At 45.9% G+C, this 17045-nt stretch overlaps 1 protein-coding gene across 1 annotated transcript in view; it reads left to right on the plus strand.

Moving 5' to 3' along the window:
- LMO2 (LIM domain only 2) overlaps positions 1-17045 on the plus strand; it is a 67963-nt gene that overhangs the window by 29787 nt on the left and 21131 nt on the right. The window contains exon 2 of the mRNA XM_069623395.1: positions 16320-16535. Coding sequence (XP_069479496.1) covers positions 16320-16535 — 216 coding nt within the window. The remainder of the gene's footprint in view (positions 1-16319; positions 16536-17045) is intronic.

The raw sequence follows: 17045 nt of genomic DNA on the forward strand, positions 1-17045 counted from the left end.
GTGAAGAAGCACTCAACATACAGAACACAATGGTATAGTGTTGCAGTCCTGCTGAGAAATGACAATTCGGTCTGTTTAAATGTAAAGCAGAGTGGCTGAGAAGTACACACACTGTGCCATTAAAAATAAAGCAGCTGTGGTAGGTGGAAGTGCTGCTTTGGTGGCATCAATAGTATGCAATTCCTTGCGGGGTAGTGTTGGTCATTTCCTATTGCAGTATAGCAGCCCTATTGAGAAGTGCCATTAAAAGTGAAGCTGTCTAGTAGGCTGGATCAGTGCTGCCCCATAAAAGGTGTAGAAGCTTCTGTGAGAAGTGGCAGTACTGTCCCAACGGTGAGAAGTGTAGTATTTTCACATTAACTATGCTTAAGCACTTTGGGTTATTGAATAGTGCTGCTACATTCTGAGTAATTCCATTCATTTAAATATATTAGCTCTTGTATAACCACAACAGTGTTGAGTTATTATGATGGTGATGAAGATGATGTTAGACTTGGTTAATAGTTCTGGTTCTGTATCATTAAATGTACTTCAGATCTTCAGAGTCTCGGGAGGATAGCTCAGGAGCAACGTGCTCGCCCTGGAAGTAAGACGACACGGAGCAACACAGGTTCGATCCCTCAGTCCACGCAACACAGGTTCGATCCCTCTGGCCGCGCTTAGAAACCTCTGGGTATTACGTGCATTATAAATAACCAATTAAAGTAAATAAATCTGCTGCTGAGAAGTGCTGGGGGCCTTGTCAATAAGTGTGTAGCAGCTCAACTGAGAAGTGCTGATGTTGTCCCATCAAACGTATAGCAGCCCCACTCAGATGAATACGTATTGCCTCAACAAAAGGATAGCAGCCCCACTAAGATGAACTAGCATTGCCTCAACAAAAGCATAGTATTATAATTGTAGAAGCCCTGTTGCGAAGAGGGGTGCACAGATGTACAAAGACATCCACCCCAAAAAGATTTTTAGAAATTGAGGGACAGACTTGCTTTGCATCTGTGCCTCCATTTCTAAAAATCGTGTACAAATACACCCAACCCAAAAAGATTTTCTACATCCCTGCACCCCTCTTTACAAGAGGGGTGCACAGATGTACAAATACACCCAACCCAAAACGATTTTTAGAAATTGAGGGACAGACTTGCTTTGCACCTGTGCCTCCACTTCTAAAAATCGTTTTGGGTTGGGTGTGCCTCTACATCCGTGCACCCCTCTTGCCAAGAAGGGTGCAGAGTTGTACAAATACACCCAACCCAAAAAGATTTTTAGAAATTTAGGGACAGACTTGCTTTGTATCTGTGCCTCCATTACATCCGTGCACCCGGGTGCACAGATGTAGAAGTATACCCAAACCAAAAGATTTTTACAAATTGAGGGACAGATGCAAAACAAGAGCCTCTTGCTTTGCATCCGTCCCTCAATTTTTAAACATCGTTTTTTACCCAGCTTTTATACCGGAAGCCAGAGAGACACAGTACAGATGGAACAAAGGGCCATCCATACTGCGTCTCTTCTCTCCGGCCCGGAGGGGCGTGGGCTCAGCCCCTTCTGCCGGGGGTGCCCGGGCTCCGGAGCACCCGCGTACTCCGCGTCCCTGGACGACAAGGTCGGATCGAGCCGTCGGCCAATCGGCCCGTGGCCGATATAAAATCATGGAGGAGACCTGGGGGCTGGTTCCTGAAGCCCACGCTGGGCCGGTCTCCGGCCCAGGTATGGGCTTCACTGTCCCTTCACACTTCAGGAACCGGCCCCCAGGGCCTCCGCCTCGCCGCCGGACAGACGCAAGTTGCAAAGGATCTGTAAGTACGTAACTTACAGATCCTTTGCAATTGCAGCCCCATCGCCGCCGGCCCGCTGCAGATGCAGAGAAAGGTAACACTGAAGTGTTACCTTTCTTTGATAAATGCGGCGGGCCGGCGGCCAACTGCCGTGGCCCGAGACCCCATGGCGCCAGCAGCAGTCAGTGTTTCAAAACACTGGAGGAGGGAGCGGTAGGGTTGGGCGGGGCCAGGGCTGCCTCAGCCCAACCTGCTCCCTCCCAGTGATTTGTTACAGACTCTGCTCTCTGCCTGCAGCAGTGAGCTGCTTTCGTCGGCAGCGTGGGCCAGGACCTCTGTGTCTAAATACAGCTCAGAAGGTTAGGTAAGTTGCTGCAATGTTTCATGTTTAGACCTTCCTGTATAAAGCCTATGGCTTTTTTCAAATGCCTAATGCAAAATGGGTTGTATTAAAATGTGTTGTTTCGAGATGGGCATGGGTATGGCTCTTCGCTCCTCTCTGTGTAGGAATGTCTGCTCCCTTAGCGAACATCAAAGGTTGGCACCTGTGTTGCTGAACGCCATGTCGATGCACCGTGCATGTTTTAAAAAAATGTTATGTTGACAATGACCATTTAGTGTCAGCCTCGTTCTGCATAACTGGTGTCGGTGTTAATGATCATCGACTGCCTTGGGCTTACATGGTTCACCTAAAAGTGCTGCTGCTGGACGAGGCAGGCTGGGTGGTACAACGCCTCTCTAGAGGCCCTGGTCGGGCATGTGATTTGTAAAGGGCCTGGTCACGGGGTTGAGAATTAAGTTTAGCTTTGTGGTGGCAGGAGGGACGGCATTCCAACAGCTTTCCTCTGCTTGCCACAAGTTTGTGAATTAAATGGGCAGAGAATAACAACGTGTGTACTTTTAGAACTCACTGGGAAGCAGCTTGCCTAACTATGGCCATGTATGAAAGGAGGCGTCAAGGTGCCAAAACTGAAACTTTTCGCTGCCCTTCTGTCATTGGGCTATTTCATTGATGTAGGCGTGCCAGGAAAGAGACCATGCAAGCCTTTATCAAAGCGTAGCTTTAATATCTGGGAGTGCATTATTGCTACCCTGGAAAGGCCTTGTTTCGGTAGAGCAGTGTGAGTGTGAGACACGTCTTGGCATTCCCAGGCTGAGGCTGGATGGACTTTAATCGTGATGTGTCCAGCATCACAGATTGAGCTGAACAAGTGGGCACCCGTGGGTGCATGGTCTTCCCCTCCACGGTCCACGCCCACCTGCAGGTACCATAACCATCACTTGCGCTATTAGGGTGGATGAAAGCCTGTGCTTCTATGTCTTAGTCTACCCCACTCTGGCCACTACATTGGATTACCTTGCTAAATTTCACAGCAGATTTTATTTCTCTGCTTTTGTCTGTAAAGCTACGTTTAAACTGTTTGCCATCACAGCCTCATCATTTAGTACCGTTCCTACTTGAAGTGCATGCTTTTCACATCCTTGTAGTTGTGGCCATTTGCTTGATATACAGAATAATTACAAAATAATTGCTATACAGAATAATTGCTCATTTTACTATAGCCGATATGATAGCTCAGTGGGCTGAGCGCTCGCTGCTGCGATGAGTGTGTGATCCGCAGGTTGCAGCTTCGAACCATCTCAGCCTTTCATCCTTCTGAGGTCGATAAATGAGTACCAACACAGCTTGAGTGATATTGTGTGCATATTTGTTCTATAAAAAAAGAGCTTAACGTAAGTGCTATACAATAACATATTATCATTTGACCTTGGACGTCTGCTTGCATTCACAGTAATTTGCCAATATGTATCTATGCACACAGATATTAATGATACATATGGTGATCTATTCTTGTATGAAATGTATATCACATTAGTGAAATCACAACCATATTTTTTGTAGTGTACTTTGTTCAGGCCTGCGCCTCAGAGCTGTGGACCCTGTCACAGAACTGTATGCAAAGTTATGTTAGTTTATGAGTTGTGTTGTAATGTAACAGACACATGACCTCTCCATAAGTAGCATTTTGAATTGACACGATTCACAGTAGATGGTTTGAGGGCTACTTTTTAAGAGGCACAGGTTGGGCCTCTTTTTTGAGGCGAGGTGTGGGCCACTTTTTTGAGGCGAGGGGTGGGCCAGTTTTATTTGGGTGTCCGGGCTTATTTCTTGTCCCAGTCCGACCCTGCTGGACGAGACCACCTATGATCATTTTTACATGCTCTTCTTTAGGCCACGCCTTCAGATTTTGGGCCACGCCCACTAGGCAAGTCACGCCCCCCAAAGGAGCCCCCCCTCAATTTCTTACCCCACTTAAAGTACTGGGAATATCTTTCGCACTAGTCGAGGTGCTAAAGACAGGAACTTTGCTTTTTGTTTAGTTTACAAAATGCCCTCAAGGTGGGTGCCCGCACACAAATAACACATTTTTCATGTGTGTACGTCTGCACCATTTACGAAATTGGTCCCAGGGAAGGGCTTGTAGGCCTCTGTGAAGTCGCAGTCTTGCGAGATTACGGCGGCCACCGTATTCTCGCGAGAATCCAATGCTCATGTCTGCACCCCGGTTAGCGGAGAACACAGACGGCGTGAGCAGTGGAGGAAGCAAACGCTCCCCGGCGCTCCTCCAGGTTGTGAGGCCTAGGCCTGACACAACCAGTGTCCTAAATAAGTCTTCCACAAGACCATTAAGAGACTCTCCTAGCAGTGAGGCAACTGCTTTATGTAAATGACTGAAACAAGTGTCTGCGAATAATCAAGTCACTTTCATCACTGTGTTATGTTTTGTGTGAAGCCATAACGTAATTGGCAACAAGGATCAAGGAGAGTACCCTTCATCTCCAGGGTGCAAGGTGCAACCCCTCACCTGGCATTTCTGCAGTCTCCAGGTAGGCCTGTGATTCCATGGCCACAATGGGAACCATTCTTTACTGCATACTTGGATTGGTGGGTGCCATGGACTACCCAGCAGAAAAGAAAGAAGGCCATGTTCCTCAATGCAATGGGGGTTGATGGCCAAAGGATATTCGCTGGCTTGAAGCCTAAACCGGTTGATGGGGACGATGATGACGTCTTTAAAGAGGCCATCCGCAGTATTGTAAAGAGATTTTCAAATTATAATACTGTGCTGCACTGATTGAAGTTTTACACTAGGAAACAGGAGAGCGCAGAGACAGTAGACAACTATGTCACCAGAATACAAGAGATGACAGAACTGTGCTGCTTTGGAAAGAATACTGAGAACATGATATGTGACATGTTGATTGTGCATACCAACTGCAGAACAGTGCACACATTTATACTGGAAAAGGAGTTACAATTGGAAAAAGCTGTCCAGATAGCCAGAGTAGTGGAAGAGACCTTGTGTAAGCACAAAGAAAAAGGGGGAACTGCACAGGCCACCAATGTACATGTGGTGCAATGGAAAGGGCAAAGAGACAAACCCAGACACGAGTTCAATGTGGAAAAGGGTGGGAAGAGAGAACCTGTACAATGTCAAAGATGTACCAGTACACACCACTCAGCGAATGACAAAGACTGTCTCGCAAGCAGCAAAGAATGCTGAAACTGCAGGAGATATGGTCATATCGTGATAGCATGCATATGACAGGGAAAGAAAGCTGCTTACATAGAGGGTGATGTGAACATGAGTGAAGACAATGCTTGCGAGGAAGATAGGCCTACAGTCATCATGGTGAGCAGTTCAAGGGTAAGAAGGGAAAAGCCACATTGTATGACAAAGGTGGACAACAACGAAACCTCAGGTGATTGCTGACTCAGGGTCAGATTTAACCTCCCTGCACATTTAAACATACAAGGACATCATGGGACAGCACAAAGTAGAAGTAAGAAGGAAAAAACACAGACCCACTGTATTTGGGGGAGCCTCAGTGACACTTTTGGGATGCATCCATGCAGGCATTGAATTCAAAGGCAGACGTACTACGACCAGGGTTTATTTTTCTGAAGAAGGGCCAGCAGTATTGGGGTGGGATGACCGGCACAAGCTGAACATTGGGCTGGATCCCAGCACAGATGATCAGGTGCTCTCAATCAGAACAGTAGCAGCGTCAGTGTCGAGAGATGAATTCCCCACCTTGTTTTCCGAAGTGCCAGGGAAAATTAAGAACTATGTCCAAAAGATCCGGCTGAGACCAAATGCAGTCCCAGTCAAGCACAAGGTGAGACCGTGCCCACAACTGCAAGAAGTGCTCTGCAGGCCAAACTAGTAAAATAGTTAAAGAAGGAACCATTGAGATGGTGGAGTCCTCCGAATGGTTGTGCCCGGTGGTACTCATAAAGAAACAGCAGCCGAACGACATCAGGGTATGCTTTCACCTGTGCAGTCTGAACATGGAAGTAATAACGGACAGTTATCTGCTACCCTGCATAAATTAACTAATACTCATGATGAAAGAGGTCAAGTTCTTTTCAAAACTAGATATGAGAGACGCTTACCACCAGATAAGCCTGCACAAGGGTTCATGATATAATAGGTTATTCATAACGTGCTTTATACCCAGAGGTTTCTAAGCGTGGACCCGGGGATCGAACCTGTGGTGCTCAATGTAGTCTTGCTTCCAAGATGAGCACGTTGCCCTTGAGCTATCCTCCCGAGACTCTCATGAATTCTAACAGCTTTCATCACCCTGTTTGGCACCTAACAATTCACCTGCATTCCCTTCGGGTTGTCATCAGCCGCTTCAGCATTCCTCTTCGCCTCTTCCTTCCCTTGCTCTCTGCCCTGCCAATCTCACAATAGCTTGATTGATGTGCAGGACTCTTATGAATCCTCAAGGGCCCAACCTCCCACATCTTATCTTCCTAGCTACTGTCCATCCTCTGCACTTGCCTCAACTCACCCTCCGCTACTGGAAGTTGCACTTACACTTCATAGCACTTCACCTGCTGCTCTCCTAAGCATCACCTATCCCACACCCTCTCCCCTCTGCTCTTGCATGGTCTGAAGACTCACAAGGCATAGTAGGTTCGTCCTCCCCTCCCCATTGCATCTTTTATTTGTATTTAATTAATTATTGTTGCTGTAATTACATTGTCTATTATTCATTGTCTCCTCCCTCTTGCCCTGTGGGCGCTTTGGAATAGTATTTGCTTCATGTATAAGCACCTAACAAGTGACCCATAAATAAATAAATGATGATGGACTTCCTGCTGCGCAACATAGGGAACGTGTCATACTTTAAGGATGACATCCTTATCTATGAGGAAGATGCAGAGACTCACAATGTGGTCCTGAGGAAAGTACTTGTGAAACTTCAGGATGCAGGAGTACGCCTGAGATACAAAAAGTGCAAGATCAAAGTAAGTGAAGTAGAATATCTGGGGTACAAAATATTGAAGGATGGTATCAGTCCCAAGAAGAATCTCCTGCGAGCCATAGTTAAAGCCCCAGCCTGACCTCAAAGGATGAAGTAAAATCCTTTCTAGGACTGGTTGAGTACTACACAAAATGTGTGCCCCAGTTTTCAAAAACTATGGCTCCATTGAGAGAACTCCTGAGGAAAGGGGCAAAATATGAATGGTGACAGAAGCAAAAAGAAGCATTTGAGGAATTAAAAAAGAGAATTCTAAATGGCCTGTGTCTGAAACCTTTCAACCCATCATGGGAAACGTATATAACCACTGATGCCAGGGCATATGGGTTAGGAGCCACAATGACCTAAAAGAAAGGTGACATGGAACATGTGGTTGCGTTTGGATCCAAAGCACTGTCTGACACAGAGAAGAGCTATTTCACTGTGGAAAAAGAAATGCTAGCATGTGCCCGGGCAGTGGAGTATTTCAGGACTTACGTGTGGGGCACAAAGTTTCATTTGGTCATGCACTATAAAGCACTGATTCACGTTACACCATGGAAGCACAAACACGCCCACTTCAAGTCTAGTGTGCATAGCAGCCTAACTGCAGGAGTATACCTATGAAATAATACATATGGCAGGTTGGAAGAATGCACAAGTAGACTGCATCTACCAGAACACAGAGAATCGGAAACCATGTTTCTCAAAGATGAATGTGTGGTGGCATTGGTGAGTTATTTCAGAAGCAGAGAATTCCTGGAAATGAGCGAAAATCATTTGATGTAAGAGTCAGCCAAAGATGCAACCCTGGGAAGAGTTACTGAATGGGCTCAAAATGGGTGGCCCAGTGAAAGGACCATCGCAGAAGGATTGAGGCCATACTGGAAAGTAAGTGAGGGCAATTATGAGGCTGATAGGTTGTTAATGAGAGGGGATAAAGTGAGACCTCCCCTAGAAATTTTAAAAGTGATTCTCTGCAGGGCACACTTTGGACATTTAGGCAGTAATATGATCAGACAAAGAGTGCAAGAGCAGTACTGGTGGCTGTGCATGGACGAAGACATCAGATCCCCGGAGAAATACCTGAAGGGGTGTGGCACAAGATAGGCATCAATTTCATTGGACCTCTTGATGCAATGTCGGTTGACCAACGATATGGAGTGGCAATGATAGACTGCCTATCAAAGTGGGTAGGGACAGAATTTGTGCCCAATATCACCACAGCTATGGTCATAGAAGTGTTCTTTCAGAGGGAAGGCCTACCAAAAGAAATAGTGGTGGACAACGGCTAGTATCTAAACAAATAGAGACATTTTTGCAAAACCATAATATCAAGCAAATAAAAGCAAGTCTCCGTCACCACCAGGCCAACGGATTAGGGGAACAGACTAACAGGTTCATTAAAGGTGCCCCACAACTGGCTCCGGCCTCAGGAATGGACCCATACAAAACCATTAAGGAAGCGATAGCTGCCCACCGCCTCATTCCAAATGCAACCACTAATGTGTCTCCCTTTCACATGTTGAGAGGAAGATGGGCCGCCTCCACATTGGAACCCCCGTGGTTATCCAAAGTGAGTCAGGAGCAAAGACCAGAAAAAAGTATGGAGTGGCACCCGCAGAGCAGCTCAGAGAACACAGGTGAATGAAGGCAACATAGGTAAAATAAAATTACCACACAAGGGTCAAGTAACAGGATCCAGGTACAGTCAGCCCATGGAAGTAGTGCAAAAAGGCACTAATCATGTGTGCACCCGAGATGGTAAAAGGTGGAATCTAGAAAGAGTTTCTGTGTTGAGAAGGCGGTTCCCTGAGTCAAGAGAGTCGTCCATGATAGAACTAGCACCACAGGACCGAGAAGCCTACAAGCAACAGGAGAGTGTTGGGTAAGAGACCAGTTGGGTGGAGATTCAGGAGGTGAGCGGCACAGGAGACATCACGAAGGACGTGAGAGACTTGCAGATCCAAGGTGACATATCACTACCGGCCAGAGAAAGAAAAGCGCAGCTCGTATCATCAAGGCGATCACAGAGTGAATATCATCCCCAACATGAGAGGCGCAGACTGACAAAGCACAAGGACTTTGTGATGGAGTAGTACCAAGCTGTTCCACAAAAGGAGGTATTTGACAATGCAGTCTCACGAGATTTCACAGCCGCTGTAATCTCATGAGACACCAAAGCGCATGCACGCAAAGTCTGCCACAAGACTATTAAGAGACTCTTCTAGCAGTGAAGCAACTGCTTTATGTAAATTATTTAATAAAGTGTCTATGAAGAAACAAGTCACTTCCATCACGGGACTAAGTTTTGTGTGAAACCATAACAACCTCCCATGGTACGGAAGATGTTAGGTGACCCAGATCAGTGCCACACATGCAGGAAGGGCTGTGTGTCCCCCTCCAGGAAGCGTTGCTTGGAGCTGGACAAGATGAGGAACGCTGAGTTCTGTGCTGCCCCTGGAGTATGTGACCTGGGTTCCGCACAGCAGTGACTGCAGCTCTCGGTAATCAGCGGTAAGGGTGGGTGGAAAGCACTGCAGTCTTGAACACAGTGGGAGGGGCCCTACACAGTATGGACCCACTGATAGGATATTGAATGCCAGGCAGGGAAGAGGACCGGCTCGTACACAGTTGCTTTTATAATGGCCAACATCCCAAGTACTTTGACAAGTATTGAACGTGACGAGCTACTGCATCTCACCGTACTGTGAAGGAGGGCAGAGGCTGCATCGGAACCTGACAGGACAGCTGAGGCTGGTGAGTTAACGGTTCAAAACAAAAAAGAATTGGGACATCCTGGAGGAGGTGGGACTCTGTGCTGGTCCTGGGGTAGGTTTGGTACAGTGGTAGAGGAAGGTGTGCTGAAGGGGGGTTAATCTGGGAGGAGAGTATCAAGAAATTTGACTAGGACAGCTCTGATCTGGACATGTTATCCCTACATGGTCTAGGCATCCATGAAGGGAACAAGAAAGCACTGGCAATGGAGATCAGCAAGGATGGTATTCCCTGCTGGGATGCAAATTTGGTGCATTGGAGGGGAAACTTGACCAGCATGCTGCTGAGGTAGGACAGTGGTAGCAGCGGCGATCTCATAGTGCGAAGCAGGTATTGAGTTGTCAGCATTTATGGTAGGGTAGACCTTGGACAGGCAACGCCTGGCCAGAGAGGCCTGTGAGACACCTCCCTAGACCTCTAACCATGAGGCCCAACACCAATACAGCCTGCTTAGCGATCAGAACTAAGGAAGACACTAGCAGAAGCCAGGCAGTATGGCTACAAAGGTGGAAGGTGATGCCACTGGCCCTTTGTGCCTCTGCCCGCAGAGACAGTCCCAATAAATTTGCAAGTCAATGCAGGACACATGGATCTGTGAAATCCGGTGAACGGGTCAGTGTGTCTGACTGGTGCCCCCCCCCTTGCAACAGGAAATAAATGAGGTACAGGTAAGAAGATTATTGCTATGGTGTTTGCAAGGGAGCTATCCATACATGGCGGAACATAGTTGATGCCCACAGATTGGAGACTTGGAAGACGCATGCCATCAGCAAGCACAAGCAAGCGCAGGGATTGCCACAACCTTGGATCGACACATTTTGGCCTGTAGCGATCTTCTGGTTTCCTTTTTTTTTAAATAAACACTTTATTTGGTTGTTGAGCTGCAAAATATATAGCAAACCACAAAACAACACTCAATGTGGCCCAGATATCCAAGAGCCCTTCCCACTGTTACTCAAGAGCCCCTCTTCCTCCCACTGACACACTTTGCCAGACTTCTCCATCTTGGCTCGCTATCCCCCCATTCCCAGTGTCCCATCCTGCTCAGATGTGCCTGTTCGGGATTTCATTTCACGTTCAGCAACTTCTCCCATATTTTATGATGTTTTTGGGGGCAGCCTCTTTCCCTATATATTATATCGCCTATTTCGACACAGTGGTGCATTCCCTCTCTCCACTCATTAATACTCAGTTTCTTCTAGTTTCCTTGATCACATTTCAGAAATCAATGGAAGAGGGTTCACCCCAATCTTATCCGGATGTGGGTCAGGATTGACTTCGGCCTTAGCCCAAATTCAGAGAAGATGGGGGCAAAGCCTCTTCCATTGATATCTTGAATGGGATCAAGGAAACCAGAGGATTGCTACAGGCCAGGATCGAATCAGTGGGGATGGAGGTCACACATATTAGCCAGGACTTGCACACAGTCACCTCACAGGTCACTGTTAACCCCAAATTACCTGTACAGTACATGGTTGCTTCCTAGCTAGGTATGCACTATTTAAACCCAAATACAAATACTAAACTGGTAACAGGATTTCAGACGTGGATGATTCACTGTCAGTGCTGCAACCTCTAATAATTGCCCTTCAACAACAAACATGGCAACTAAAAATAGCTGCAGTATCTAGTTGATGCAGTATGCTTAATGTTTAAAGGCAGTGATAGTGTGCAGTTCATTAATGGGAATCTGACACCTTTTTATAATGGCTCCTTTGCTAATCAAATTGGTCACTGTGGGGAATTGACCAGAATCGTAGCTGTATTCTACCTTGTATGTGTCTCACAAGGAGTAAGGAAGGGGTGGGCACAGACTAGAGTTTTATCTGAGACAGAACAAGAATACTCTGGGTCTTGCCTACACAAAGTGATAGGATGGGTTAAACAATAAGGTGGCAGGATTCCCCTCATCACGAGGATGCCGGTCTCACCCATGTGCTCCAAGGTATAGCACCATCTGAGGGAAAAAGCACCCAGCTGCTTCTTGGCTCCAGTAGAAAAAGGGCTGGTATAAATCACTATGGGTTCTAGAGGTTTATCTTGAACAAAACAAGGTTAGTCTGGTTGGGGAGGGCCTCAACAATGTCAAGATTCGATAACCATAAAGTGTCAAGGATATTCCTTTTGTGGAGACACTGGTCTTCACCAGGTTTCTAAGGTATAACGTTGCGCCCAGCCCCTTCTTGGTACGAACTCAGTTTCAAGGTTATATATCCCAGGTGCAACTTTACTCAGCTCAGTTTAAGGGATACAGCGGCAGGCACTTCTTGGCCACAGGTCCTTTTCACATTGGTATGCCACCCGTCTAGCTGTTTGCACTCAACACCAGACAGATAGTGTCAGGTACACTGTTTCTTGGGGTTTCAAGTGCCCCAATTCAGTGTGAGGGTCGAGGTTCACTTTACTGTCGCTCCAAAGGGATCTCTACTCTCATGTGCCCTCTCCCTTGTACTTTGCTCTCTCCCTCTCTCTCTTTCCATAAATATTCTAGTGCAGCGATTGCCACACTATACTTAAGGTGAGTAGCATGATCCATTGGAAGCCAGAAAATTGAATTGCTAATAACTTTTGACTTGCTTAATGGATTTTGTTGATATTTTGTAAAGAAAAGGTTTGTCACAGCCTCCCACCTCCCCCCTCCGCCAGCCTGGAATTTGTGGTAAACATTTGATCAAACAATTACATTATTAAGAAAGCAAAATGCTGTTTTATGCCTACTCCCATTCATTTTCCCATAGAGAAAAAGTCAAACTTCCTGTGCCGCGCAGGGCAAAACCCCAAATAACCAAATAAGAAACAACTTGGGCACGAAGCGTTGACTCGATTTCCGGCAGGGGCCTCGGGTTATTCCGTCCAGTAGTTTTTTAAATATTTGACGGGGTAGGAGGTGCCCCTTCTCCCAAAATTATAGCTGCATTTTTCCCATTGTACTCTGCTGCAGAGGATTTTCAGAAATATATAGTCGCCCAATAGTTAAGGTGAGTCATACTCCCATAGAACTCCGAATCAGCCTGACACATGTTTCGAGCAACTGCTCTTCTTCTGAGGCTGAGTTGATAAATCACATATGCATGAAAGCTCCATAAGTGAATGCACATAAAACACCAGCAAAGCAAATCAGGTGCATCATGGTTGTATACCAATCGAAGTATCAAATGAAATTTCCTAAGGCACATAATTGGTAAATTAATTACATTGCAAGGTAAAGTACATAATTGAATGGGTACACAAGACCACAAGCACTTTTTTGTATTTGTATTCTTTTCCAGGGAACATTACACAACAGATTGCTGGGTTTAAAAGGTGAGCACCTTTAATACTTAGGCAGCATATGTATTGGAACATTTCCTCCCTCAGTGTATTTTTTTGGTGTTCATTCCTTTTTTTTAAAGTTCAATCCTATTTTGTTTTGCGCACTTTCTTCTAAGGGGAAGGTCAAATTAACTTCATTTGTATATTTCCCTTTAAGATATATGTTCACTTACTGATTACCAGGTGGCAGCTTTTGATTTTCACTATGGGGGCAAAAGTACCTTTGCATATGTTATTGTTGCAGCCGGCCATGTTTTCCCCTTTTCCGTGCTGCTTAAATGCGGTTAGTTGGGGTTGTGCAATGTATCACAACAGTCACCAAGAGACCGACCATAAAACAAGGGGCTTGGAGCACGCTGCTTAACCAAAGTGTGTTGTCCATGGCAAATCATTTAATCTCACTGCACATTGCCTAAAAACATTGTAAGTTCTCAAAGACTGCAATCTTTTATGCATAACAATACCACTGTCAAAACAGGTCAAAATCAGTTTGTGATTTAGGAACGTCTTTTAGCGATGGGTTGTAAGTGTTTTAAAAAAAAAAGTGGCCGTGCCCACCAGCCATGGCCAAAGGCCATGACTAGTGGTCTGGTAGTGTTTTAAAATGGTCATTGGGCACGACCAAAGGCTGTGCCCACAGACCATGGCTGAAGACCATGGCTAGTCGTCGAGTAGTGTTCTAAAAAGCTATGGAATAACAAAACCCTTGAAATTCAAGGACAAAACGTTAGTTGCAGGGCTATTAAGGCGAGCAATACATTGTAACAAACCCTTTGAAATTCAAGGAAAAAACTTTAGTTTCAGGGACGTTAAGTGAGAACTTTACACAACAAACCCCCTGAAATTCAGTTAAAGGCACCATAACTTCGCAACCCCTGTTGCACAGCCTATGACTACAATGATGACATCACAGATGACAATGTATTGCTCACTGTAACATCCCTGCAACTAAAGTGTTTTCCTTGAATATGGTATAGATCTATTCCTAATACACACGTTACCTTTATCCTTCTATTCTAAGGTTTACAATGGCCTTCTCAGGCAGGGTCAGTGTGATGTCTTTTACATCAGGTTAGTCTCACGGTGCAGTATAAAAAGTGGTCCAGGTCTTGAGGTCTTTCTCCATGCTCCTCCACATCTGGGGGTATAGCTGCCCCACGGACTTCTAGATGTCTGTAGTCTTCCTGGAGGATGCTGACTCCTGAAGGTATATCCTGGCTCCCCACCTGCTGTTCATCAAAAATTGTCAGCTCTTCTGCTTCCTTGTCAGCTCTCCTCGTTACCTCTGTCTCAGCCTCTTATATGGGCTATTCCCATTTTTCTATTCACTCTTCCGCTTTGTGATTCATTAACTGTTGTGTCTGTTTGTAACATGCGTTTGTATTGGCTGTACTCCCTCCCACCTGTGCAGAAGATTATACAGAACGTATAAAATGTCCGGTAGCCATTTTGAGGTTATGCAGAAGTCCTGCCTTTCTCTGAGCTCTGCTATGGTTGTTCAATGTTGATTTCTGTATTGGCGTCTTTCTGCAGCGCCCTATGGATTTTTACAGCCTCATCCAAAGAGGCACAGCCCGTTCTCTAGTCTGCAGGTAATTCCTTGGGCAGGATAGTTCACCATGCTCCCTGTCCATCAGAGAGGGGGATGGAGGTGGGGGGGAGGGGCGAGGAGTCTGCACTGTTGTTTGCTGTTAGAGATCCTGCCTCTGCCTCAGCAGCTAAATGACGTTGGCCTGCTAGCTTCTGAGGAACTTTGAGATTCCAGTCCTGGGCAGTCTTAAACTATCGTGCTTTCCAAGCCCTTGGTACCTACAATCGCCGAATGCCTAATGTCTGAGTTAGGACATTCTTTTTTGTTCAACTTGTATACAAACTGTAATGTAATGTGCAGATTGTAACGGGATAGGGGATTCCTCTGTTATAGACATGATACCACTCCAATCAGGGCACAGATGCATTGTTGGAATGGTTCCCTGCAGCAACCCCCGCATTCCCTTTCAGGAATCTCGTGGCTCTGGGGCCCTGGCAGGCTGTCTACCATGCTGGGATCAACAAAGCAGTGTGAGGTTATCAGTGGAGCGCCAAACATCAGGATCACCAATGTGTCGAGTGGCATCAGTATTGTCAGAACGGTGCAGAGTGTGGGGCTAATCAAAATGAAGAAGTAGGCGGTGTCTGCAGTGCTACATGGGAGGTCAAGTGCAGGGAATCCAATACTTACCAAAGGTTACAGGGGTTTTGGATGGCCTCTCTGGCACTGCATGGGCAACACAGAACATCTTCTTTAGAAACAAACCATAGATGACAAATTCTATAAACATCGAAGTTGGCTGTGGATGCCCAAAGTATAGCAGACTATTCCAAAATAGCTGAGAAGCTAATGTATATTCTGTTATGGTTCTGGTCTAAAATCAAGCCTTCTCCCTGTCACATGAATTTGTTTTGCTACTTACAGCAGCCGGTGAAAGGAGATAGTGCTTTAGTGGGCCTTTAGCTTCCCTCCCGTTGCAGTTGGTCCATCACCCACTTCTCCCCTCTATGGCTTTTCAGATTGTTAATTAAGGTCAGATTCGCCTGATTTCTTCCAAGGTATTTTTCCTTTCAGTTCTTCTGTTTGCTCTCTGGTCTACAAAGTGCTTCAGTAGGCATCCTTCAGATGGTGTGACTTTGGAAAGAGAGAACCCATATTTCCATACCAAGAAGGAGAAGGCGACCATTGCTGTGGTCAACACTCGATAAAAGCAATGCTTCCGAAATATGGAGATTCTTTGAGAATAAATAATGTACCGTTTTGTTTGTATTTATATTAACCTTGGTTTCTAAACCTTTTATCACTGGAGGTCCTTATAAGATGTATATCAGAAGTTTTGTGTTGTTGTGAGCGCAGTTTACTGCAAGGGAACAGCCATGTCCTTTGCTGCATCCATTAAGGTGTGGGTCTAAGGAGAAAGGTGCCTTCAGAAATGTACAATCACAGTGTCCCTCGCAAGCACAGTAACATTTTAAGAAAAACATAGGGTATGTGGGTATTTTAATAAATTCCTACTACGGGCTGCACTTTTTGTATTATCATATACTGTAACAGTACCACTTCTTAGTGAGATTATCCTGTGACTAACACTCCATCTTTCTCTTCAGGGAGCCAGTGGATGAAGTGCTCCAGATCCCCCCATCTTTGCTAACGTGTGGGGGATGCCAGCAGAGCATCGGTGACCGGTACTTCCTGAAGGCCATCGACCAGTACTGGCATGAGGACTGCCTCAGCTGTGACCTGTGTGGGTGCCGCCTGGGTGAGGTCGGGCGTAGGTTGTACTACAAGCTGGGACGCAAGCTCTGCCGGAGAGACTACCTCAGGTAAATCATTTTATCGCCCTCTTGTCCTCTAGTGATGCTTCAATTCAGGACAACTAGAATTGCACTCTCTGGATTTCCCCAAGTTTCCATGTCTCAAATACATTCTTCAGTTCCTTTATGGAGCCAGTTGCCCTGCCTGGCTCCATAAAGGAACTGGGATGGGTTATCTGACTACTAACAACCTGACAGAACCCAACTCTCTCTCTAGTATTCTGCATGTCAGGATATTGACTGGCAGAAATAGTGGCTAAGGCACCCTTGAGGGTTGGAATTCTTTCCAGTATCTTACAACAGATCCTCTTATATGAATTCCCTAATCATCACCTTCACCACAACCTTTTAACCATATCCTAGCGCTCTGAAATATAAATGAAGGGAGTCCCACCAAGCCTAAGGCCAAATCCTTTAGTTATCACCCTTTACTCCAGCATATCCCTTAAGTCTAACATCAGGAGCGTATTCCAACTTGGCTCAGCACAACTCCAACTAACTCTTAACCTACTCACACCC

This window comes from Ambystoma mexicanum, chromosome 11, assembly GCF_040938575.1.
Source record: "Ambystoma mexicanum isolate Mex_15411 chromosome 11, UKY_AmexF1_1, whole genome shotgun sequence".
In the NCBI taxonomy this organism is placed as follows: Eukaryota; Metazoa; Chordata; class Amphibia; order Caudata; family Ambystomatidae; genus Ambystoma; species Ambystoma mexicanum.